Source organism: Heterodontus francisci, chromosome 49 (genome assembly GCF_036365525.1).
Source record: "Heterodontus francisci isolate sHetFra1 chromosome 49, sHetFra1.hap1, whole genome shotgun sequence".
NCBI classification, from domain to species: Eukaryota; Metazoa; Chordata; class Chondrichthyes; order Heterodontiformes; family Heterodontidae; genus Heterodontus; species Heterodontus francisci.
The window spans coordinates 1,851,380-1,878,840 of record NC_090419.1 but is presented as its reverse complement, the minus strand read 5'-3'; the positions used below and the strand labels follow the sequence as shown (position 1 = coordinate 1,878,840).

Below are 27,461 nucleotides of genomic sequence, written 5' to 3'. Positions count from 1 at the left end.
CATATAAGATTATCAGAGGGTTAGATAGGGTGGATCGTGAGAGTCTTTTTCCTCGGATGGTGATAGCAAACACGAGGGGACATAGCTTTAAGTTGAGGGGTGATAGATATAGGACAGATGTCAGAGGTAGTTTCTTTACTCAGAGAGTGGTAGGGGCGTGGAACGCCCTGCCTGCAACAGTCATAGACTCTCCAACTTTAAGGGCATTTAAGTGGTCATTGGATAGACATATGGATGAAAATGGAATAGTGTAGGTCAGATGGTTTCACAGGTCGGCGCAACATCGAGGGCCGAAGGGCCTGTACTGCGCTGTAATGTTCTATGTTCTATGTTCTATGATCAGGGATGATTTAGAATTAACATATCCAGGCAGCTTGTCATTTACAAACTCATGTTTTGCTTTTTTTCCCCCAAGCCACAAAAAATTTGTCCCAGATTATAGAATCGAAACATCTCTCGAACGTTTCACCGACGTTAGAATGAATGACCTGTAAATTACAGGGTTACCCATTTGTCCTTTTTCAGACAGGGTGTGACATTTGTAACCACCAGTACACTGTCACCATTGCCATGTCAAAGTAGGATTGAACAATTCTGGCCAGTGCTTCTGATTTTTCCACATATCTTTCCACCAGCAACCCACAGACATCCCATCCTGATCGAGTAAAGCATATTCTTTATTGTCCTTCAAAAAGTGTTGGATCGAAATGGGTTAACTGAGCCTGTTTTCTTTCAGTGCTTGGAATTGGTGTTAGTCTCCATGGACTGTATTTGTGAGGGTTTCCTCTGGAGGGTTTTCTTCTTCTATTAATAGTGCACGTCCTTCAAAATGCTAAGCTATTAACACCTAGTGTCAGCGGGAGTATCAGCCCCGGCACTAACAGGGATCTGCGGCTGCAGAGAGAAGGAGATGATCGATCAGAATCTGAGAGCAATAGATTGGAATGTTACAAAAACGGGTCAGAATTTGAGAACAATTGATTGGGAGGTTGTAACAATGGGGAAGGGTTTATCTTCTTCGTTTCAGGCACTTATTGCAGATTATGATTGGATAACAGTAGCATGGCGAATTTATTGCGCTCTTTATGTGATTCAATACTTTTACTATCCAATACTCGCTATTCTTGGTGTTCCTGGTAAGTCTGGCTGTTCAGCGATTAATTCTGTAAACCGTGCATTCTAACAGCATTATTGTACTGCCATTTATTCTGCCCTCTTTGCTGTTGCTATTGTTGTTTGTGCTGGTTAGTCTCTGTACCCAGCTATTAACTCTACAAACTGATTTGATTTACTTTTCCTTATTTTTGCTGCTGCTGGTGTCTGTGGTATGTATGCTGTCACATGTGCAGACCAAGATTCAATGCAGTGCTGCTTTTGATGTTTAAACATCGGCAAAATGGAAGCCATGATTTTCGTTCCCCATCACAACAAAGAACAAAGAACAAAGAAAATTACAGCACAGGAACAGGCCCTTCGGCCCTCCAAGCCAGCGCCGATCCAGATCCTCTGCATAACCCTGTCGCCTATTTTCAAAGGGTCTGTATCTCTTTGCTTCCTGCCCATTCATGCATCTGTCTAGATACATCTTAAAAGATGCTATCATGCCCGCGTCTAACACCTCCGCTGGCAACGCGTTCCAGACACCCACCACCCTCTGTGTAAAGAACTTTCCACGCATATCCCCCCTAAACTTTTCCCCTCTCACTTTGAACTCGTGACCCCTTGTAATTGAATCCCCCACTCTGGGAAAAAGCTTCTTGCTATCCACCCTGTCTTTTCCTCTCATGCTTTTGTACACCTCAATCAGGTCCTCCCTCAACCTCCGTCTTTCTAATGACAATAATCAGAATCTACTCAACCTCTCTTCATAGCTAGCGCCCTTTTGCGAGGAGCAGCCTTGATAGAACGGGGTGCGGAGCGGACTTTCAGCTGAGCGGTCAATTTCAGTAAGTTACAAGTTAATCCCTTTTTTGTTTCGGAGGACCGGGGACTGCTGGGTAGGGGAAAACTATTTATTTGGGCAGTTTTAAAATCTTTGTCTTTTGCGAGGAGCAGCCTTGATAGAACGGGGTGCGGAGCGGACTTTCAGCTGAGCGGTCAATTTCAGTAAGTTACAAGTTAATCCCTTTTTTGTTTCGGAGGACCGGGGACTGCTGGGTAGGGGAAAACTATTTATTTGGGCAGTTTTAAAATCTTTGTCTTTTGCGAGGAGCAGCCTTGATAGAACGGGGTGCGGAGCGGACTTTCAGCTGAGCGGTCAATTTCAGTAAGTTACAAGTTAATCCCTTTTTTGTTTCGGAGGACCGGGGACTGCTGGGTAGGGGAAAACTATTTATTTGGGCAGTTTTAAAATCTTTGTCTTTTGCGAGGAGCAGCCTTGATAGAACGGGGTGCGGAGCGGACTTACAGCTGAGCGGTCAATTTCAGTAAGTTACAAGTTAATCCCTTTTTTGTTTCGGAGGACCGGGGACTGCTGGGTAGGGGAAAACTATTTATTTGGGCAGTTTTAAAATCTTTGTCTTTTGCGAGGAGCAGCCTTGATAGAACGGGGTGCGGAGCGGACTTTCAGCTGAGCGGTCAATTTCAGTAAGTTACAAGTTAATCCCTTTTTTGTTTCGGAGGACCGGGGACTGCTGGGTAGGGGAAAACTATTTATTTGGGCAGTGGCAGTACCCGAGACACTACACGTGTAGTGTCTCCCACCCACCCTCCTCCTCTAACCAAAAAAAGGACTCTAGTGTGTTGATAAGGTAAGCTTTTTATTTAAAAAGTTCAGTCCGTCGGATTGCTAAGCGAACAAGTTTTGACTTTTTTTTTCGTTTGGTTTTTCAGTAGATTTATTGGGAATCTAGAATAGTGGGAATGGAGGTAAAGGCAGTTGTATGTTCCTCCTGCAGAATGTGGGAGGTAGGGGTCGCCAAGAGTGTCCCTGCTGACTGCATCTGCGGAAAGTGCACCCAACTCCAGCTCCTCGCAGACCGCGTTAGGGAACTGGAGCTGGAGCTGGATGAACTTCGGATCATTCGGGAGGCGGAGGGGATTATTGACAGGAGTTATAGGGAGGCAGTCACACCTCAGGTAAAAGAAGTAGGTAGATGGGTTACCGTCAGAGGAAGGAAAGGGAACCAGCAGGCAGTGCAGGGATCCCCTGTGGCCGTTTCCCTCAACAACAGGTATACCGTTTTGGATACTGTTGGGGGGGACGACTTACCAGGGGTAAGCAATGGGGTGCAGGTCTCTGGCACAGAGTCTGTCCCTGTTGCTCAGAAGGGAAAAGGGAAGAGGAGCAGAGCATTAGTCATTGGGGACTCCATAGTTAGGGGAACAGATAGGAGGTTCTGTGGGAACGAGAGAGACTCACGGTTGGTGTGTTGCCTCCCAGGTGCCAGGGTACGTGATGTCTCCGATCGTGTTTTTGGGATCCTTAAGGGGGAGGGGGAGCACCCCCAAGTCGTGGTCCACATAGGCACCAACGACATAGGTAGGAAGAGAGATGGGGATTTAAGGCAGAAATTCAGGGAGCTAGGGTGGAAGCTTAGAGCGAGAACAACCAGAGTTGTTATCTTTGGGTTGTTGCCTGTGCCACGTGCTAGCGAAGAGAGGAATAGGGAGAGAGAGGAGTTGAACACGTGGCTGCAGGGATGGTGTAGGAGGGAGGGTTTTGGTTTCCTGGATAATTGGGGCTCTTTCTGGGGTAGGTGGGACCTCTACAAACAGGATGGTCTTCACCTGAACCAGAGGGGTACCAATATCCTGGGGGGGAGATTTGTTAGTGCTCTTCGGGGGGGGTTTAAACTAAATCAGCAGGGGAATGGGAACCTAAATTGCAGTGCCAGTGTACAGGCTGTTGAGAGTAGTGAGGTAGGGGATAAGGTTACAGGGACGCAAGAGGGCACTGGCAAGCAAGAACTTGGTTTAAAGTGTGTCTACTTCAACGCCAGGAGCATCCGGAATAAGGTGGGTGAGCTTGCAGCATGGGTTGGTACCTGGGATCCTGATGTTGTGGCCATTTCGGAGACATGGGTAGAGCAGGGGCAGGAATGGATGTTGCAGGTTCCGGGATTTAGATGTTTCAGAAAGAACAGAGAAGAGGGTAAAAGAGGGGGGTGTGGCATTGTTAATCAAGGAAAGTATTACAGCGGCAGAAAGGACGTTTGAGGACTCGTCTACTGAGGTAGTATGGGCCGAGGTTAGAAACAGGAGAGGAGAGGTCACCCTGTTGGGAGTTTTCTATAGACCTCCGAATAGTTCCAGAGATGTAGAGGAAAGGATAGCGAAGATGATTCTCGACAGGAGCGAGAGTAACAGGGTAGTGGTTATGGGGGACTTTAACTTTCCAAATATTGACTGGAAATACTATAGTTCGAGTACTTTAGATGGGTCTGTTTTTGTCCAGTGTGTGCAGGAGGGTTTTCTGACACAGTATGTGGACAGGCCAACCAGGGGCGATGCCACATTGGATTTGGTACTGGGTAATGAACCCGGCCAGGTGTTCGATTTAGATGTAGGTGAGCACTTTGGCGATAGTGATCACAATTCGGTTAGGTTTACCTTAGCGATGGGCAGGGACAGGTATATACCGCAGGGCAAGAATTATAGCTGGGGGAAAGGAAATTATGACGCGATTAGGCAAGATTTAGGATGTGTAGGATGGGGAAGGAAACTGCAGGGGATGGGCACAAACGAAATGTGGAGCTTATTCAAGGAGCAGCTAATGCGTGCCCTTGATAAGTATGTACCTGTCAGGCAGGGAGGAAGTTGTCGAGCAAGGGAGCCGTGGTTTACTCAAGAAGTTGAAGCGCTTGTCAAGAGGAAGAGGGCGGCTTATGTTAGGATGAGACGTGAAGGCTCAGTTAGGGCGCTTGAGAGTTACAAGCTAGCCAGGAAGGATCTAAAGGGAGGGCTAAGAAGAGCAAGGAGAGGACACGAGAAGTCATTGGCGGATAGGATCAAAGAAAACCCTAAGGCTTTCTATCGGTATATCAGGAATAAACGAATGATAAGAGTTAGAACAGGGCCAATCAAGGATAGTAGTGGGAAGTTGTGTGCGGAATCAGAGGAGATAGGGGAAGCGTTAAATGAATATTTTTCGTCAGTATTTACAGTAGAGAAAGAAAATGTTGCCGAGGAGATTACTGAGATACAGCCTACTAGGCTAGATGGGATTGAGATTCACAAGGAGGAGGTGTTAGCAATTTTGGAAAGAGTGAAAATAGATAAGTCCCCTGGGCCAGATGGGATTTATCCTAGGATTCTCTGGGAAGCCAGGGAGGAGATTGCAGAGCCGTTGTTGTTGATCTTCAAGTCGTCATTGTCGACAGGAGTAGTGCCGGAGGACTGGAGGATAGCAAATGTTGTCCCCTTGTTCAAGAAGGGGAGTAGAGACAGCCCTGGTAATTATAGACCTGTGAGCCTTACTTCGGTTGTGGGTAAAATGTTGGAAAAGGTTATAAGAGACAGGATTTATAATCATCTTGAAAAGAATAAGTTCATTTGCGATAGTCAGCACGGTTTTGTGAAAGGTAGGTCGTGCCTCACAAACCTTATTGAGTTTTTCGAGAAGGTGACCAAACAGGTGGATGAGGGTAAAGCCGTGGATGTGGTGTATATGGATTTCAGTAAGGCGTTTGATAAGGTTCCCCACGGTAGGCTATTGCAGAAAATACGCAAGTATGGCGTTGAAGGTGATTTAGAGCTTTGGATCAGAAATTGGCTAGCTGAAAGAAGACAGAGGGTGGTGGTTGATGGCAAATGTTCATCCTGGAGTTTAGTTACTAGTGGTGTACCGCAAGGTTCTGTTTTGGGGCCACTGCTGTTTGTCATTTTTATAAACGACCTGGATGAGGGTGTAGAAGGGTGGGTTAGTAAATTTGCGGATGACACGAAGGTCGGTGGAGTTGTGGATAGTGTCGAAGGGTGTTGTAGGGTACAGAGGGACATAGATAGGCTGCAGAGCTGGGCTGAGAGATGGCAAATGGAGTTTAATGCGGAGAAGTGTGAGGTGATTCACTTTGGAAGGAGTAACAGCAATGCAGAGTACTGGGCTAATGGGAAGATTCTTGGTAGTGTAGATGAGCAGAGCGATCTTGGTATCCAGGTACATAAATCCCTGAAAGTTGCTACTCAGGTTAATAGGGCTGTTAAGAAGGCATATGGTGTGTTAGCCTTTATTAGTAGGGGTTCGAGTTTCAGAGCCACGGGGTCATGATGCAGCTGTACAAAACTCTGGTGAGGCCGCACCTGGAGTATTGCGTGCAGTTCTGGTCACCGCATTATAGGAAGGATGTCGAAGCTTTGGAAAGGGTGCAGAGGAGATTTACTAGGATGTTGCCTGGTATGGAAGGAAGGTCTTACGAGGAAAGGCTGAGGGACTTGGGGTTGTTTTCGTTAGAGAGAAGGAGGAGGAGAGGTGACTTAATAGAGACATACAAGATAATCAGAGGGTTAGATAGGGTGGATAGTGAGAGTCTTTTTCCTCGGATGAGGATGGCAAACACGAGGGGACATAGCTTTAAGTTGAGGGGTGAAAGATATAGGACAGATGTCAGAGGTAGTTTCTTTACGCAGAGAGTAGTAGGGGCGTGGAACGCCCTGCCTGCAACAGTAGTAGACTCGCCAACTTTAAGGGCATTTAAGTGGTCATTGGATAGACATATGGATGTAAATGGAATAGTGTAGGTCAGATGATCGGCGCAACATCGAGGGCCGAAGGGCCTGTACTGCGCTGTAATATTCTAATTCTAATTCTAATTCCATTCCAGGAAACATCCTGGTGAACCTCCTCTGCACCCTCTCCAAAGCATCTACATCCTTTTGGTAATGTGGCGACCAGAACTGCGCGCCGTATTCCAAATGTGGCCGAACCAAAGTATTATACAACTGTAACATGACCTGCCAACTCTTGTACTCAATACCCCGTCCGATGAAGGAAAATATGCCGTATGCCTTCTTGACCACTCTATTGACCTGCATTGCCACCTTCAGGGAACAATGGATCTGAACACCCAAATCTCTCTGTACATCAATTTTCCCCAGGACTTTTCCATTTATTGTATAGTTCACTCTTGAATTGGATCTTCCAAAATGCATCACCTCGCACGTGCCCTGATTGAACTCCATCTGCCATTTCTCTGCCCAACTCTCCAATCTATCCATATTCTGCTGTATTCTCTGACAGTCCCCTTCACTATCTGCTACTCCACCAATCTTCGTGTTGTCTGCAAACTTGCTAATCAGCCCACCTATACTTTCCTCCAAATCATTTATGTATATCACAAACAACAGTGGTCCCAGCACGGATCCCTGTGGAACACCACTGGTCACACGTCTCCATTTTGAGAAACTCCCTTCCACTTCTACTCTCTGTCTCCTGTTGCCCAGCCAGTTCTTTATCCATCTAGCTAGTACACCCTGGACCCCATGCGTCTTCACTTTCTCCATCAACCTACCATGGGGATCCTTATCAAACGCCTTACTGAAGTCCATGTATATGACATCTACAGCCCTTCCCTCATCAATCAACTTTGTCACTTCCTCAAAGAATTCTATTAAGTTGGTAAGACATGACCTTCCCTGCACAAAACCATGTTGCCTATCACTGATAAGCCCATTTTCTTCCAAATGGGAATAGATCCTATCCCTCAGTATCTTCTCCAGCAGCTTCCCTACCACTGACGTCAGGCTCACCGGTCGATAATTACCTGGATTATCCCAGCTACCCTTCTTAAACAAGGGGACAACATTAGCAATTCTCCAGTCCTCCGGGACCTCACCCATGTTTAAGGATGCTGCAAAGATATCTGTTAAAACCCCAGCTATTTCCTCTCTCGCTTCCCTCAGTAACCTGGGATAGGTCCCATCCGGACCTGGGGACTTGTCCACCTTAATGCCTTTTAGAATATCCAACACTTCCTCCCTCCTTATCCCGACATGACCTAGAGTAATCAAACATCTATCCCTAACCTCAACATCCGTCATGTCCCTCTCCTCGGTGAATACCGATGCAAAGTACTCATTTAGAATCTCACCCATTTTCTCTGACTCCACGCATAATTTTCCTCCTTTTTCCTTGAGTGGGCCAATCCTTTCTCTGGTTACCCTCTTGCTCCTTATATATGAATAAAAGGCTTTGGGAGTTTCCTTAAGCCTGTTTGCTAAAGATATTTAATGACCCCTTTTAGACCTCTTAATTCCTCGATTCAGATTGGTCCTACATTCCCCATATTCTTCCAAAGCTTCGTCTTTCCTCAGCCGCCTAGACCTTATGTATGCTTCCTTTTTCCTCTTAGCTAGTTTCAGAATCTCACCTGTCATCCATGGTTCCCTAATCTTGCCAATTCTGTCCCTCATTTTCACGGGAACATTTCTCTCCTGCACGCTAATCAACCTCTCTTTAAAAGCCTCCCAATATCAAATGTGGATTTATCTTCAAACAGCTGCTCCCAATCTACATTCCCCAGCTCCTGCCGAATTTTGGTATAGTTGGCCTTCCCCCATTTTGCACTCTTCCTTTAGGACAAGTCACGTCTTTGTCCATGAGTATTCTAAAACTTATGGAATTGTGATCACTATTCCCAAATAGTCCCCTACTGAAACTTTAAACAAGACTCCCGCGAGATTAACAGTGAAATCTTGCAGAACTCCAGTCACTGGTGGGCTCTGGTGGTTGATATATGAGATGGTTGTGGTTGTTGGAGGTCAATCATCTGAGCTCCAGGACATCACTGCAGGAGTTCCTCAGGGTAGTGTCCTAGGCCCAAACATCTTCAGCTGCTTCATCAATGACCTTCCTTCAATCATGAAGTCAAAAGGTGGGATGTTCACTGAGGATTGAATAATGTTCTGCACCATTTGCAACTCCTCAGATACTGAAGCAGTCCATGCAGAAATGCAGCAAAACTTAGACAATATGCAGGCTTGGGCTGATAAGTGGCAAGTAACATACGCGCCACACAATTGCCAGGCATTGACCATCTCCAACAAGAGAGAATCCAACCAACTTCCCTTGACATTCAATGTCATTTTGATTGCTTAAGTCCCCACTATCAGCATCCTGGGAGTTACCATTGACCAGAAACTGAACTGGAGTAGCCATATAAATGCCATGGCGACAAGGGCAGGTCAGAGGCTAGGAAACCTGCGGCGTGTAACTCACCTCCCTACTCCCCAAAACCTGTCCACCATCTACAAGGCACAAGTCAGGAGTGTGATGGAATACTCTCCGCTTGCCTGGATGGGTGCAGCTCCAACAAGACTCAAGAAGCTCTACACCATCCAGGACAAAGCAGACCGCTTGATTGGCACCCCATCCACAAACATTCACCCCCTCCACCACAGACACACAGTGGCAGCAGTGTGTACCATCCACAAGATGCACTGCAGCAATGCACCAAGGCTCCTTAGACAGCACGTTCCAAACCCGCGGCCTCTACCACCTAGAAACCTAGGCAGCAGACGCATGGGAACACCATCACCTGCAAGTTCCCCTCCAAGTCACACACAATCCTGACTTGGAACTATATCGCCGTTCATTCACTGTCGCTGGGTCAAAATCCTGGAACTCCCCTCCTAACAGCACTGTGGGTATACCTAACCCACATGGACTGGTTTTTTTCAGGTTTTTTTCAGGTTTGCCCTTGCTGCTGTTCAATATTCAGTGTATTCACACCTAATCTGTACTAATGCTTTGTCTTTCAACACACCATTAACATATTGTTTGCCTTTGCTCCGTGACCTTTTGGTCAGCGATGATGCCTGGTCCAATCTGCACCTTCTCCTTTGTTATCTCTTGCCCCACCCCCACCTCACTTGCTTACAATCTGTGACTTTTCTAAGATTTGTCAGTTCCGAAGAAGGGTCACTGACCCGAAACGTTAACTCTGCTTCTCTTTCCACAGATGCTGCCAGACCTGCTGAGTGACTCCAGCATTTCTTGTTTTTGTTCCACATGGACTGCAGCAGTTCATGAAGGCAGCTCACCACCACCATCTCAACGGCAATTAGGAATGGGCAATAAATGCTGACCTAGCCAGCAACATCCCCATCACAGGAGTGAATAATAAAAAAACACAAACATGCATACAGACACACTCTGAGACACAAACAGATACACACAAACACAGAAGTACACACACTCAAGACACAGAAACTGAGGCACAGATGCACCAAGATATACAAACAAACACAGTCACAGTCTCAGAGACACACACACTATGAGATACAAACAAACAGATACACATAGGCACATAGAAAGACACAGAGACATGGACACACACTCAGTGACACATACTCACAGAGACTGAGACACATAAACACACAAGCACAGAGGCACTCAGAGACACCGAAACTGATAATCAATCACACTGATACACAAAGACACAGAAACACACAAACCCATATATACATACACACTGCGATAAAACACACAGAAACACACCATGAGAGACAAGCAGGCAGGTATATATAACATATAAGTAAACAAACATGCACAGACACACACACACACACACACACACACACACAAACAGACATAAACAAGCAGGTATACACTGACACATAGTGGAACACACACACACACACAAACACACACACTGAAACGCAAGGAGATACACAAAGACACGTAAAAATAAGCAGACATACTTGGAGACACACACACTGAGACACAATCAAACAGAAAAACACATACACAAGCACGTACAGGTCGTGGGTTTGGAAGGTGCTGTCTGAGGAGCCTTGGTGCGTTGCTGCAGTGCATCTTGCAGATGGTACACACTGCTGCCACTGTGCGTCGGTGGTGGAGGGAGGGAATGTTTGTGGATGGGGTGCCAATCAAGCAGGCTGCTTTGCCCTGGATGGTGTCCAGCTTCTTGGGTGTTGTTGGAGCTGCACCCATCCAGGCAAGTGGAGAGTATTCCATCACACACCTAACTTGTTCTTTGTAGATGGTGGACAGGCTTTGGGAAGTCACGTGGTGAGTTACTCGCTCAGGATTCCTAGCCTCTAACCTGCTCTTGTAGCCACGTTATTTATATGTCTGCCCCAGTTCAGTTTCTGGTCAATGGCCGCCCCTAGGATGTTGATAGTAGGGGATTCAGCGATGGTAATGTGATTTAATGTCAAGGGGAGATGGTTAGATTCTCTCTTGTTGGAGATGGTTATTGCCTGGCACTTGTGTGGCGCGGATGTTACTTGCCACTTATCAGCACAAGCCTGGATATTGTCCAGGTCTTGCTGCATATCTACACAGAGTTCTTCAGTGTCTGAAGAGTCATGAATGGTGCTGAACATTGTGCAATCATCAGCGAACATCCCCACTTCTGACCTTATGATTGAAGTAAGGTCATTGATGAAGCAGCTGAAGATGTTTGGGCCTAGGACACTACCCTGAGGAACTCCTGCAGTGATGTCCTGGAGCTCAGATGATTGACCTCCAACAACCACAACCATCTTCCTTTGCATCGGGTATGACTCCAGCCGGCGGATGGTTTTCCCCCTGATTCCCACTGACCTCAGTTTTGCTAGAGCTCCTTGATGCCATACTCGGTCAAATGCTGCCTTTATTTCAAGGGCAGTCACTCTAAGCTCACCTCTTGAGTTCAGCTCTTTTGTTCATGTTTGAATCAAGGCTGTGATGAGGTCAGGAGTTGAGTTGCCCTGGCAGAACCCTAACTGAGCTTCTGAGCAGGCTATTGCTAAGCAAGTGCCGCTTGATCGCAGTGTTGATGACACCTTCCATCACTTTACTGATGATTGAGATGGGATGGTAACTGGCCAGGTGGGACTTATCCTGCTTTTTGTGTACAGGACATACCTGGGCAATTTTCCACATTGCAGGGTAGATGCCACTGTTATACCTGCACTGAAACAGCTTAGCTTGGGGCGCGGCAAGTTCTGGACCACAGGTCTTCAGTACTATTGCCGGAATATTGTCAGGGCCCATAGCCTTTTCAGTATCCAGTGCCTTCAGTCGTTTCTTGATATCACGAGGAAAGAATCGAATTGGCTGAAGTCTGGCATCTGTGATGCAGAGGACTTTAGGAGGAGGCTGAGATGGATCATCAATTCGGCACTTCTGGCTGAAGATTGTTGCAAATGCTTCAGCCTTGTCTTTTGCACGAAAGTGCTGTGCTCCCACTTCATTGAGGATGGGGATATTTGTGGAGCCACCGCCTGCAGTTAATTGTTTAATTGTCCACCACAATTCACGGCTGGATGTGGCAGGACTGCAGAGCTTAGATACATACTCAGAGTTACTGCTTACAGACACAGGAACTGAGACACAAACAAACAGATACACTCAGACATAGAAACACAAACGTACATACACACATATACCCAGCAACAGAGACACAAACAAACAGATACACACAGACACATAAACACAAACTCATACACACGCAGAGACACACACCGCGACACCCAAATAAGCAGATATATAAAGATGCATAAGGAACAAAGAACAAAGAACAGTACAGCACAGGAACAGGCCATTCGGCCCTCCAAGTCTACACCGATCTTGATGCCTGCCTAAACTAACACCTTCTGCACTTCAGGGCCCATATCCCTCTATTCCCTTCCTGTTCATGTATTTGTCAAGATGTCTCTTCAACGTCGCTAACGTATCTGCTTCCACCACCTCCCCTGGCAGCAAGTTCCAGGCACTCACCACCCTCTGTGTAAAACACTTGCCTCGTACATCCCCTCTAAACTTTGCCCCTCTCACCTTAAACCTATGTCCCCTGGTAACTGACTCTTCCACCCTGGTAAAAAGCTTCTGACTATCCACTCTGTCCATGCCGCTCATAACTTTGTAAACCTCTATCATGTCGCCACTCCACCTCCGTCGTTCCAGTGAAACCAATCCGAGTTTTTCCACCCTCTCCTCATAGCTAATGCCCTCCAGACCAGGCAACATCCTGGTAAACCTCCTCTGTCCCCTATCCAAAGCCTCCACGTCCTTCTGGTAGTGTGGCGACCAGAATTGCACGCAATATTCTAAGTGTGGCCTAACTAAGGTTCTGTACAGCTGCAGCATGACTTACCTATTTTTATACTCTATGCCCCGACCGATGAAGGCAAGCATGCCATATGCCTTCTTGACTACCTTATCCACCTGCGTTGCCACTTTCAGTGTCCTGTGGACCTGTACGCCCAGATCTCTCTGCCTGTCAATACTCCTAAGGGTTCTGCCATTTACTGTAAACCTCCCATCTGCATTAGACCTTCCAAAATGCATTACCTCACATTTGTCCAGATTAAACTCCATCTGCCATTTCTCCGCCCAAGACTCCAACCAATCTATATCCTGCTGTATCCTCTGAAAATCCTTATCATTATCCGCAACTCCACCAACCTTTGTGTCGTCCACAAACTTACTAATCAGACCAGCTACATTTTCCTCCAAATCATTTATACATACTACAAACAGCACTCAGTTACACACTCAGAAAGAGCTACAAAAGAGCGTGAAAACACATGTGTTAGTTCATATATGTTCTAAAACATGTGCACAGAACCAGACACAGTAACGCACATTGACACACTGAAAGCCCACACACACACAGATGTACATACACACATATACTTCTCTAAATGTTGTGGTGAAGCAGAGATATGTACGAGTCCAAGTGCAGGAATCACTAAAACTTAGTAGGCAGATGCAAAAAGTAATGAAGAATATTATTAGGATGTTGGCCTTTATCTGGAGGGCTGGATTACAAAGGGAAGTGAGTGGTGCTTCAGCTGTACAGAGCTCTGGTTAGACTCCATCTGGAGTATTGCTATCGGGTTTGGGTCATCCATCTCAGAAAGGATGTATTGACCTTGAAGTGAGTGCAGCCCAGAACGATACCAGAATAATACTGGAGATAAAAGGGTTAAATTCTAAGGACAGGAAGCATAGACCAGATAAACATTCACTTCCGTAGAATACATTAAGAGGTGATATAATTATGGTGTTTAAGATCACAGAATCACAGAATATTACTGCACTGAGGGAGGCCATTCAGCCTTTCAAGGTTCTGCCAGCTGTTTCAAAGAGCAATTATGTTTGTTGGACTGTTCCAATCTTCCCCATCTCCCAGCAATATTTCCTCCTTCACAGATTTATACAATTCCCTTTTGAAATCTACATTTAAATCTTTTTCCACCACCAGACCATCAAGTAGTACATTGGAGATGCTAACGATTCATTCACAAAAACATTTGTTCTCATGCTCCCACTGGGTATTCTGACAGTCACCTTAAACCTGTGTCATCTGCTCATTGATCCTCCAGTCATTGGAAACAGTTTCTTTTTAGTGAATCTGTCTGAATCTATTACTTCTGTCACAACTCTGTCATTACCTATGAATTGCTCTTGTTCATTCTTCAGTGACTCTGCTCCCATTCTGATTTACATGTTGTTATTTATCTCTCTGTAAAATACTTCACTATTTCTTTTCATATTACTTGACAATTTAAATTTGCAGCTCCTCTTTGACTTCATTTATTTTGGTTTCCTTCCTCATTTCTTTGATTTTACTTTCTCGCATCCTCACATTTATTGTCAATGGATTTTCATTTTAGTTTCAATTTGTGCTTCTTCATTTATTCATCCATGGTGTCTCATTATTGGGCAGTCTGTTCTTTTTTAGCAGAATAAATATCTTCTGAAGTCCATTCATCACTTTTTGAAATATTTCCCACTGCTGTTCTATTTGCTTGTTCATTAATATTCTGTTCCAATTTACCTTTCTACATTGCAGACTTACCATTCAAAATCAGCTTTTCTAATTTATTATTTTTGGCTTTTCTTCTTTAAATCTTTCTCAATCATTGCCTTAAAGTTTGTTATGTTGTGATTGATATTGCCTCGATTTTCATCAAAGTTTTGATTTCACATCAGCTCTGGTTTTTTTTAATGACTGGATCCATCACCACTGCCTTGATGGATTTCCTATCTACTGGGCACGAATTCCATCCTAAACACATTGTAAATATTCCTTTCCCTTTGCCCCATTCCCTACCTCTTCTTTCCAGATTATTAGTTGTGGTTGAAATCTCCCATGATTAATACACGATGAATTTGATTCACTTCATATTTTCCTCTAATTCCCATCCACTATTAGCTGGCCTGTAGAATGGCCATTTTCATATGATTTAACTTGGCTACGATCCACATTCCCCTGAGACATTTGTATCCAATATGGAAAATACACTTAGCAGATCAGCAGCTATTGCTTGCCAATTATTCAAATGTTCAAGATGAATTTGGAAGTTGACCAAACAGCTTCCGTGACAGAGACAGACTGTCAAAAATAAGGAAAAACAAGTCCCGGAAGACTTACAAAGTCTTACTTACAAAGCACATCTTCTTAGGCCTCCTTATCTCATGAGACAATGGGTAAGCGCCTGGAGGTGGTCAGTGGTTTGTGAAGCAGCGCCTGGAGTGGCTATAAAGGCCAATTCTAGAGTGACAGGCTCTTCGACAGGTGCTGCAGAACATTTGTTTGCCGGGGCTGTTACACAGTTGGCTCTCCCCTTGCGCTTCTGTCTTTTTTTCCTGGCAACTGCTAAGTTGCTTCGACTCACCACACTTTAGCCCCACCTTTATGGCTGCTCGCCATAAACAAGTCCCAGAAGACTTACAAAGTAAAGCACATCACAGGCATAAGAACATAAGAAATAAGAAGAGGAGTAGATCATTCGGCCCTTTGGTTCTGCTCTGTCATTCGATATGATAATGTTTGATCTATTATCATAACTCCACCTTCCTACACTATCCCCATCTGCCTTATTATCCAAGAAATTATCAATGTCATTCCTGAATATATTCAACAGCTGAGCATTCACTATCCTCTCGGTAGAGAATTCCAAAGATTCATTCCCCTTTAAGTGAAGACATTTCCCCTCATCTTAGTCCTAAATGGCCAACCCTTATTCCTAGTCTGTGTTCTCTAGTTCTAGATTTCCCAACCAGCATGTAGACATAAGCCAGCAGATATTCCAAGTGAAATGAAATGTCAGAAAATGTGTTCAAGAATGTGGCTGGGTGAGATGGGGGCACAGATTTGCAGCAGAGGTCAAAACTAAAAGTAATCTTGCTTCTCGATTAACAGAAAAATCTTATAGAACTCGAAGTCACTGATGAAGCTTGACATATCCAGAGTCGCTCAATTGAAAACTGGGAGTGTGGATGTTCAGTTCAGCTCATACATTGTGTTCAGTGGTATTGGTGGGCTGTGGGAAAGTGATTGTGTTGGGACATAAATTACACAGCAAATCTCTTGACTCAGATAGTAGGCACAGGGAGAGAGAGAGAGGCAGAGAAACAGCAGCAAAGAGGAAACATACAGAGGGAAATAAGTGAGACAGACTGAGAGAGAGACGTGGAGTGAGAGGTTTACAGTGCGTCGGGGAAAAGAGAGAATGAGGCAGAGAGTGTGAGTATAATTATGTCATGTTCATTTACCTAGTTAAAAACTGAGGCTCAGTGATTTTCCATTATTTCTGCTAGTTTACTGCCATTACCTAACTTTACCTTATGCATCCCTTAGTGAGCCTGTCCCGATCCTGATTTTACTTTTGTTATTTGTGTCTGTAGAAAACTTTACTAATTTCTTTTTATTATTCCCTGAAAATTTCATTTCCTCGGTCCTCTTTGCCTTCTTTTTTCACTTTGTTCCTAACTTCTTCCAATTCCTTTTTGTTGCCTTATTCTGTCTTGTAAATGGAATTAACGTTTACCTTTTACTTTCATTTCAATTTCAATGTCCTTATCAAATTATCCGCCTATGGTGTTTTATCATTGACTGGTTAGTTCTTGTTATATAGCAGAATATATTTATACTGAAATCTATTGATCATTTTTTGAAATATTTCACACTGCTCTTCTATCTCTTCGCATGTCAATATTTTTTCAGCATTCCTTTACTAGTTCCATTCTCATTCCCTAAAAATCAGCTTTTTCCCCAATCTATTAACATTGGCTTTCCCTTACTTACATCTTTTTCAAACATTATCTTCAATCTTTTAATCTGATCACTATTTCCAAGATTTTCACCTAAGACTACCTTTCCTAACAGCTAGGCTTCATTTCTAACGTTAGATCCTATATAGGTCCTTTCTTCCTGGGCTTCCTCCGTACTGGGGAGGAAAGGAGATCTGATTGGCCATTAAATATTCCATTCCCTTTTCCCCTTCATCCATGTCGTCTTTCCAGTTTATGTGGAGGTAGTTAAAATTCCCCTGATTTTTATGCTATGCATTTATGGAATTTCAAAGATTTGTTTGCATGTTTTCCCTCAACTTCTCTTCCACCATTAGGTGGTCTATAGGAGAATCTTATTGGAATAATTTGAACCTGACTGTGATCCCTGTTCTCCAGAGGCATCTGTGTCCTGGATGGATATAAGCTCAGCACAGCTGTGACAATTCCTTGTCAATTATTCAAATGTTTCAGATGAATTTAGAAATTGACCAAATGTCTTCAGTTCCAGAGACAGACTAACAAAACAAATGAAAAACAGAAACAGAATGAATGCATAGAGAATGTACAGATAAAGAAGAGAGTGGGTATGTCATTGGAAGATGAAATGTAATAAAATGAGTTGAGGAATGGGGCTGCGTGAGATGTGGAGTCAGAGATGAGAATAGAAACACAAACAGGATTCGCCCGAGATTATCAGTGAAATCTTGCAGGATTCCAGTCAGTGTTGGGGTCTGGTGGTGGTTGTGTAAGATGGTTGTGGTTGCTGGAGGTCAAACATCTGAGCTCCAGGACATCACTGCAGGAGTTCTTCAGGGTAGTGTCCTACGCCCAAACATCTTCAGCTGCTTCATCAATGACCTTCCTTCACTCATGAGGTCAAAAGGTGGGATGTTCACTGAGGATTGAACAATGTTCAGCACCATTCACAACTCCTCAGATACTGAAGCAGTCCGTGCAGAAATGCAGCAAGACTTGGACAATATGCAAGCTTGTGCTGTTACGTGGCAAGTAACATTCGCGCCAGACAAGTACCAGGCAATGACCATCTCCAACAAGAGAGAATCTAACCATCTTCCCTTAACATTCAATGGCATTCCCATCGCTGAATCCCCCACTATCAACATCCTAAGGGCTGCCATTGACCAGAAACTGAACTGGAGTAGCCACATAAATAACGTGGCTACAAGAGCAGGTTAGAGGCTAGGAATCCGGTGATGAGTAACTCACCTCCTGACTCCCCAAAGCCTCTCCACCACCGACAAGGCACAGGTCAGGAGTGTGATGGAATACTCTCCACTTGCCTGGATGGGTGCAGCTCCAACAACACTCAAGTTTGACACCATCCAGGCTAAAGCAGCCTGCTTGATTTGCACCACATCGAGGAACATTCCCTCCCTCCATCACCGATGCACAGTGGCAGCAGTGTGTACCATCTACTAGGTGCACTGTATCAATGCACCAAGGCTCCTGAGACAGCACCTTCCAAACCCCCGACCTCTAACAACGAGAAGGATTGGAGGACAGCGAATGTGGTACTATTATTCAAGATGGGTAGCAGGGATAAACCAGGTAATTACAGGCTGGTGAGTCTAACATCAGTAGGAGAGAAACTATTGGAAAAAGTTCGAAGGGACAGGATTTATCTCCACTTGGAGAGGCAGGCATTAATCAGGGATAGTCAGCATGGCTTTGTCAAGGAGAGATCATGTCTAACTAACATGATTGATTTTTTTGGGGAGGTGAATAGGTGTGTACATGAGGGTAAAGCAGTTGATGTAGTATACATGGACTTCAGTAAGGCTTTTGATAAGCTCCCACATGGGAGATTGTTTAAGAAGGTAAGGGCCAATGGGATCCAATGCAATTTGGCAAATTGGATCCAAAATTGGCTTAGTGGCAGGAGGCAGAAGGTGATGGTTGAGGGTTGTTTTTGCAAGTGGAAGCCTCTGACCAGTGGTGTAACACAGGGTTCGGTCCTGGGGCCCTTGTTGTTTGTCGTGTACATTAATGATTTAGACATGATTACAGTAGGTATGATCAGTAAATTCACAGATGGCATGAAAATTGGTGGTGTTGTAAATAGTGAGGAGGAAAACCTTAGATTGCAGGACGATAAACATGGGCTGATAAGATGGGTGGAGTTGTGGCAAATGGAATTTAATCCTGAGAAGTGTGAGGTGATGCTTTTGGGAGGACTAACAAGGCAAGGGAATATGCAATGGATGGTATGACCCTAGGAAGTACAAAGGGTAAGAGGGACCTTGGTGTACATGTCCATAGATCACTGAAGGCAGCAGCACAGCTAGATAAGGTGGTTAGGAAGGCATCTGAGATACTTGCCTTTATTAGCCAAGGCATAGAATATAAGAGCAGGGAGTTTATGATGGAGCTGTATAAAACGCTATGATACAGGATGAGTAGAGCGCCCCATGTCTGTGTATCACATACTCAGGGGATGAGTAGACCGCCCCCTGTCTCTGCATCACAGACTCAGGGAATGAGCAGACTGCCCCTTGTCTCTGTATCACAAAATCAGGGGATGAGTAGACCGCCCCCTGTCTTTGTATCACAGACTCAGGGTATGTGTTGACTGACCCTGTCTCTGTATCACAGACTCAGGGGATGAGCTAACCGCCGTTGTCTCTGTATCTTATACTCAGGGGATGTGTAGACCGCACCCTGTCTCTGTATAACAGATTCAGGGGATGAGTAGACCGCTCCTGTCTCTGTATCACAGACTCAGGGGATGAGTAAACTGGCCCTGTCTCTGTATCACCGACTCAAGGGATGAGTAAACCGCCCTTGTCTCTGTATTTCATACACAGAGGATGAGTAGACCGCACGCTGTCTCTGTGTCTCATACTCAGGGGATGAGCAGACCACTCCCTGTCTCTGTATCACACACTCAGGGGATGATTAGACAACCCCCGGTCTGTGTATCACAGACTCAGGGGATAAGTAAACCGCCCTTGTCTCTGTATCTCATACTCAGGGGATGAGTATATCGCCCCCTGTCTCTGTATCCCCGAATCAGGGGATGAGTAGACCGCCCCCTGTCTCTGTATCACCGACTCAGGGGATGAGTAGACCGCCCCATGTCTCTGTATCACCGACTCAGGGGATGAGCAGACCGCACCCAGCCTCTGTATCACCGACTCAGGGGATGAGTAGACCACCCCATGTCTCTGCATCACAGACTCAGTGGATGAGTAAACTGCCCCTTTTCTCTGTATCTCAGAATCAGGGGTTGAGCAGACCACCCTCTGTCTCGGTATCTAAGACTCAGGGGATGAGTAGACCGCCATCTGGCGCTGTATTGCAGACTCAGGTGATGAGTAGACCACTCCCTGTGTCTGTATCGTACACTCGGGGGATGAGTAGACCGCCCCCTGTCTCCGTATCACACACTCAGGGGATGAGTAGACCACCAGGGGATGAGTCATATGCTCATCGAGATACAGAGCGTGGCCATTCGGCCCATCGAGTCCATTCACTCTCTTCGCAGATAAATCCAGACAGTCCCATTCCGACTCTCAACCCATGGAGCCCAGAAACTTTCTTCCCTCGAAGAGCCCATGCAATTTCTTTGCAAGTCATTGATCACCTCCGTTTCCAACATCCACGTGGGCAGCAACTTCGAAGTCATTATCACTCGCTACATAAGCATTTCTTCTTCACATTCCCATTGCATCTCTTGCCCAAGATTTTCAATCAGTCTCCCCTTGTCCTTGTACCATCATTTAATGTGAACCGTTTTCATTTGTCTACATTATGCATGCCTGTCATAATCTTGCACATCTCTATCAAATCTTCCTCAATATTATTTGCTGCAGGGAGACAAACCCCAGGTTTTTAAAGTAAATCTTTTAACTAAAATCCCCACCCTCGAATCATTCGGCTAAACGTCTTCTGCACCCTCTCCAGGACCCTCATATCTATTCTAAAATGTGGTGACTAGATTGGACGCAATATTTTCGTTGTGGCCCAACCAGTGCAAAAACCTTCATAAAAGGGTAGGTAGGGAGAGTAGGTCCCTTTAAGGATCAGTGTGGTAATCTATGTGTGGACCCACGGCAAATGGGCGCGGTCTGAAATGAATATGTCTGCCTGTATTTAACGTGGAGGAGGTCATAGAAGCTAGTGAGTTCAAGGGAGGGAACACCGATATCTGGCAGCATATCAGCATTACAAAGGAGGAGGTGTCGGAGGTTTTGAAGTACATTAATGTGGGTAATTCCTCGAGGCCTGACCAGGTGTATCCTCGGATGCTCTGGGAAGCAAGAGAGGAGATTGCTGTGGCCCTTGCAGAGATTTTTGTATCATCGTTAGCCACGGGTGAGGTACCAGAAGACTGGAGGATAGCTAATGTTCTACCTTCATTTAAGAAGGGCAGCAGAGATATGCCAGGGAACTATCGGCCGGTGAGCCTTACATCAGTGGTGGGAAAGTTATTGCAAGGGAATCTGAGAGACAGGATTTATATGCATTTGGAAAGGCATTGTCAGATTATGTATAGTCAGCGTGGCTTTGTGCGTGGGAACTCATGTCTCATGAATTTTATTGAGTTTTTGAGGAGGTGACCAAGAGGATTGACGAGGACAGGGCGATGGACCTTGTCTACATGGACTTTAGCAAGGCTATTGACAAGGTCCCGCATGGTAGGCTGGTCCAGAAGGTTCGAACACATGGGATCCAGGGTGTGCTAGCAAATTGGATACAAAATTGGCTTAGAAATAGGAGGCAGAGGGTGGTAGTGGAGGGTTGCTCTTCAGATTGGAGGCCGGTGACCAGTAGTGTGCTGCAAGGATCGGTGCTGGGCCCTTTGTTGTTTGTCATACATTTTAATTACTTTGATGTGAATATAGGGGGCTTGATTAGCAAGTTTGCAGATGACATCAAAATTGCTGGTATAGTGGACGGAGAAGATAACTGTCTAACGTTACAACAGGATATAGATTAACTGGGAAAGTGGGCAAGGGATTAGCAAATGGAATTTAACAGACAAGTGTGAAGTAATGCATTTTGGGAAATTAAACCAGGGAAGGAATTATACAGAGAATGACAGGTCCTGTAGTGTGTTGTTGCGCAGAGAGACTTTGGGGTGCAAATACATAGTTCCCTGAAAGTGGCAACACGGTAGACAGGGTGGCAAAGAAAGCGTATGGCATGCTTGCCTTCATCGGCTGAGGCACTGAGTACAAGAGTTGCGACGTCATGTTACAGTTGTACATAACGTTGGTTCGGCCGCATTTGGAGTACTGTGTGCAGTTCTGGTCGCTGAACTACAGGAAATGTGCGATTAAACTAGAGAGGGTGCAGAAAAGATTCACAAGGATGTTGCCTGGTTTGGAGGGGTTGAGTTATAAAGAGAGATTGGACAGGCTGGGTCTGTTTTCCCTGGAGTGAAGGAGGCTGAGAGGGGGCATGATCGAGGTATATAAAATTATGAGAGGCATTGATAGGCCAGAATCTGTTTCCCATGGTAGGGGTGACTAAAACTAGATGGCATAGATGTAAGGTGAGATGGAGGAGGCTTAAAGGGGATCAAAGGGGTAAATTTTTCACACAAATAATAGTGGGTACCTGAATGAGCTTCCAGAGGAGGTGGTGGAGGCAGGAACAGTAGCAACATTTAAGAGGCTTCTGAACAGGTACTTGAATGAGCAATGCATAGAGGGATATGGAATTAATGCAGGCAGGTAGAATTAGTATAGATAAGCATTCAGGTTGCCATGTATACGGTGGGCCGAAGGGACTGTTTCTATCCTGTATGACTCCATAACTTTCTTGCTTTTGAAAACTATTTCCCTATTTATGAAGCCCTATATGCCCCATGCTTTACTAACCACTCTCTTTTTTAACGCCTTCAAAGTTCGATGCACGTGCATCCCCAGGTCCCTCTGTTCCTGCACATTCTTTAGAACTGTGCTTTGAAGTCTATGTTATCTTCCTATCGTTTATGACGGAATGCATCACCTCACACTTATCTGAATTAAAATCCACCGGTCGCTTGCCTGCCCATTTTGCCAACTTATCTATGTTCTGCGGCAGGTGGTGCATATCTTTCTCACTGTCACTGTCCAAGTTGGGTATCATCAGCAAATATTGAAATGCTACTGAGTAGGCCAAGATCCAAGTCATTATATCTCGCAGAAGGAAAACAAAATACACAGTGGACCGAGCACTGACCCTTGGCGAACATCACTGTCTACCAACGTGCATTCATTAAAGCCACCATTTACCGCCCTTAAGCCAATTTCAATCCAATTGGATAAATAACCCTCCGATTCCACGAGCCTGAATTATGTTAACCAGACTTTTACGTGGTATCTCATCAAATCATCAAATGCTTTCTTCGAGTCCATATGAACAACGTCCATCGCATTCCCTTCATCAACCTTCTCTGTTACTGCATGATCTGCCCTTTAAAAATCCATGAAGGTTATTGTTAATTAACTCAAGCCTCAAGAAGTGCTTATTGATTGTTTCCCTGACTTGTTTCTAAAGCCTTACACTTCACGAATGTTAAACCAACTGCTCTCTAGTTTTTAGGAGTATCCTTACACCCTTTCATAATTTGCCCCTCTCCAGTCATCCTGCAACTCCCCCATATCTAGGGAATATTGGATGATTGTGGAAAGCCCTTCCATTATCTCCACCTCACCTTCCTTTAACAACCTGGGTTTCAAGCAATCAGGAAAGTTTACTAATCTACCCTAAGCACAACCAGCCGAAATAGTACCTTCCCCTCTCATTTATTACCCTATCAATTGCCTCTATTCTCTCTGCTTCGACCGATACTTTGCCAGACTCCTCTTCCTTAATAAAGACAAATACAAAGTACTGATTCTGTATTACATCATATATACCAGAAATGTTGGACATACTCAGCAGGTCTGGTGGCATCTGTGGAGAGAGAAGCAGTGTTAATATTTCAGATCCGTGACCCTTCATCAGTTCTGAGTTTTTGCAGCATTTCTTGCTTTTTTTTCAGATTTCCAGGATCTCCATTATTTTGCTTTTATTACTCATTGTGTATTCCAGCCTTGCCACATGCCTCCAAATATAATTCTTACCCTTCGTGTCGCTAATACGTTCTACATCACTTCCCACTACCTGCTTCATATTTGTATGCAGTACAAGATTGGTGGAATCCCTATTGGAATACTTTGGGTTACCTTTTGTTTTGAATGGGAGTGAATGTACAAGGTGGTGCCGATCAAGTGGGTGGCTTTGTCTTGAATGGTTTCGCGATTCCTGATTGCTGTTGGAGCTGTACTCAGGCAGGTAAGTGGAAAGTATTCCATCACACTCCTGACTTGTTTGGTGCGAAGAATACATGCCCATTATCAGCACAAGCCAGAATGCTGCCCATGTCTTGGGGCATGCGGTCATGGACTGCTACAGTGTCTGAGGATTTGCATATGGTACTGAACACTGTAATCGTTTCTGTTAATTCATGTATGGCATGTGGGCCAGCATTTATTTACCATCCCTAATTTCCTTGAGATGTTGGTGGCAAGATGCCTTCTTGAACCACTGCAGGCAATGTCGTGTAAGTGGACCCACAGCGCTGTAAGAAAGGGAGTTCCAGCATTTTGACCCAGCGACAGTGAAAGAACAGTGATATAATTCCAATTCAGAATGGTGTGTGGCTTGGAGAGGAAATTGCAGGTGCTGGTGGTGTTCTCATGTATCTGCTGCCCTTGCCCTTTTAGGTGGTAGAGATCGCGGGTTTAGAACGTGCTGTCGAAGGAGCCTTGGCGAGCTGCTGCAGTGCATCCCGTAGAAGATACACACTGCTGCCACTGTGCGTCAGTGGTGAAGGTAGTGAAGGTTCATGGTGGTGGATGGGGTGACAATCCTGCGGCTTGCTTTGTCCTGGATGTTGTCGAGTTTCTTGAGTGTCGTCGGAGCTGCACCGGTCCAGGCAAGTGGAGTATATGCCGTCACATTCCTGAAGTGTGCTTGTAGTTGGTGGACAGGCTTTGGGGTGTCAGGATGTTAGTTACTCGCAGTAGAATTCCTAGCACTGGACCTTCTCTTGGAGCCATAGCATTTAATTGGCTGTTCGAATTCAGATTCTGGTCATTAGTGATGCCCAGGATGCTGATCAAAGAGTCATAGAGCTATACAGCAGAGAAGCAAGCCCTTCAGCACATCGCTTCTGTGCCCACCATCAAGCATTGATCTATCCAAATCCCATTTTCCAGCACTTGGCCCTTAGCCTTGTATGCTATGGCATTTCAAATGTTCATCTAAATACTTCCTAAATGCTGTGAAGGTTCTTGCCTCAACCATCCCTTCAGGCAATGTGTTCCAGATTCTAACCATCCTCTGGGTGAAAAAAAAACCTCAAATCCTCTCTAAGCCTCTTGCACCTGACCATAAACATATGATCCATGGTTATTGACTCCTCTCATGGAAAATGGTTCGTCCTATCAATGCCCCTCCTAATTTTGTAAACCTCAATCCGGTCCCCTCTCACCCTTCTCTGTTTTAAGGAAAGCAACACTCGCCTATCCAGTCTCTCTTCACAGCTGAAATTCTCCAGTCCAGGCAACATCCTGGGGAATCTCCGCTGTACCCTCTCCAGTGCAATCACATCCTTACTATAGCGTGGAGAGCGGGACTGTACACACTACTCTAGCGAGGCCTAACTAACATTTTATACAGCTCCATCATAATCTCCCTGCTCTTATATTCTATGCCTCCACCAATAAAGGCAAGTTTCCCATATGCCTTCCTAACCACCTTATCTACTTGTGCTGCCGACTTCAGTGATCTATGGAAAAGTACAACAAGGACCCTCTGACCCTCTGTACTTCCTAGAGTCCTCCCATCCATTGTATATTCCCTTGCCTTGTTATTCCTCCCAAAATGCATCACCTCATACTTCTCAGGATTAAATTCCACTTGCCACAGCTCTGCCCATCTTACCAGCCCATCTATATCATCCTGTGATCTAAAGCTTTCTTCCTCACTATTTATGACACCACCAAATGTTGTGTCATCTGCGAACTTACTGATCATACCTCCATTATTCACGTATAAATCATGAATGTACACTACAAGCAGCAAGGGTGCCAGCACCGATCCCTGTGGTACTCCACTGGTCACAGGCTTCCAAACACAAAATACACTCTCGACAATCACACTCTGCCTCCTCGCACAGAGACAATTTTGGATCCAAATTGCCAAATTGCCCTGGAACCCGTGGGCTCTTACCTCCTTAACCAATCTCTCATGTGGGACCTTATCAAAAGTCTTATTGAAGTCCATCTCGACTAAATCAACTGCTTTACCCTCATATACACAACTAGTCACATCCTCGAAATATTCAATCAAGTTAATTAGACACGATCTCCCTCTGACAGAGCCATGCTGACTATCCCTGATGAATTCCTGCCTCTCCGATGGACATTAATCCTTTCCCTCAGAATTTTTTCCAATGGTTTCCCTACCACTGATGTTAGACTCACTGGCCTGCAATTACCTTGTTTATCCCTGCAACCCTTTTTGAATACTGGTACCACATTCGCTGTCTTCCATTCGCTCTGGTACCTCTGCTGTGGGCAGAGAGGATTTGAAAATTGTTGTTAGAGCCCTTGCTATCCCCTCCCTTGCCTCACATGACAGCCTGGGATACATCTGATCTGGGCCTGTGGATTTATCCACTTTTAAGCCCGCTAAGACAGCTAATGATTCCTCTCTTTCAATGATAATTTGTTCAACTGTATCACCATCCCCTTCCCCTCCCTTGTCTCTACACCTACAACGCCCTTCGCCATAGTGAACTCAAATGAAAAGCAATCATTTAATACCTCAGCTATGCCCTCCGGCTCCACACACATTTCCATTTTGGTCCCGAATAGGCCTTACTGTTTCCCTTGTTACCTTCTTGCCCTTAATAGACTTATAACACGCCTTGGGATTTTCCTGTATTTTGGCCGCCAGAGATTTTTCAAGTCACCTCGTTGCTTTCCTAATTACTTTTTTAAGGACCCCCTTACACTTTCTAAAATCCTCTAGTGCCTCCGCTGTTTTCAGTGCTCTGAATCTGCCATAAACCTCTTTTTTCCCCTTATCCAATCCTCTATATCCCTTGACATCCTGGGTTCCATGGACTCGTTGGTCCTACCCTTCACCTTTACCGGAACATGTTTGCCCTGAACTCTCACTATTTCCTTTTTGAATGAATCCCTCTGGCCTGATGTAGACTTCACTACAAGTAGCTGCTCCCACTCCACCTTGACCAGATCCTGTTTTATCACATTGAAATCGACCTTCCTCAATTCAATACGTTTATTTCCGGTCCCTCTTTGTTCTATTCCACAACTATTTAAATCTTGCAGAAATGTGGGTACTATCACCGAAATATTCCCCCACTGGCACTACTACCAATTGTCCAGTTCATTCCCTAGGAATAGGTCCAGTACTGCCCCTTCTCATGTAGGACTACAGCTCTCCTGTCGGCACTGTAGGAATTCTG

General features: G+C 45.1%; 1 protein-coding gene across 1 annotated transcript in view; it reads left to right on the top strand.

Annotated features, from left to right (window-relative positions):
• The first annotated feature begins 910 nt into the window (after positions 1-910).
• LOC137358325 (probable G-protein coupled receptor 139) overlaps positions 911-27,461 on the top strand; it is a 39,071-nt gene continuing 12,520 nt past the window's right edge. Inside the window, exon 1 of the mRNA XM_068024270.1 lies at positions 911-1,136. Within this exon, the coding sequence (XP_067880371.1) occupies positions 911-1,136 (226 nt within the window). The remainder of the gene's footprint in view (positions 1,137-27,461) is intronic.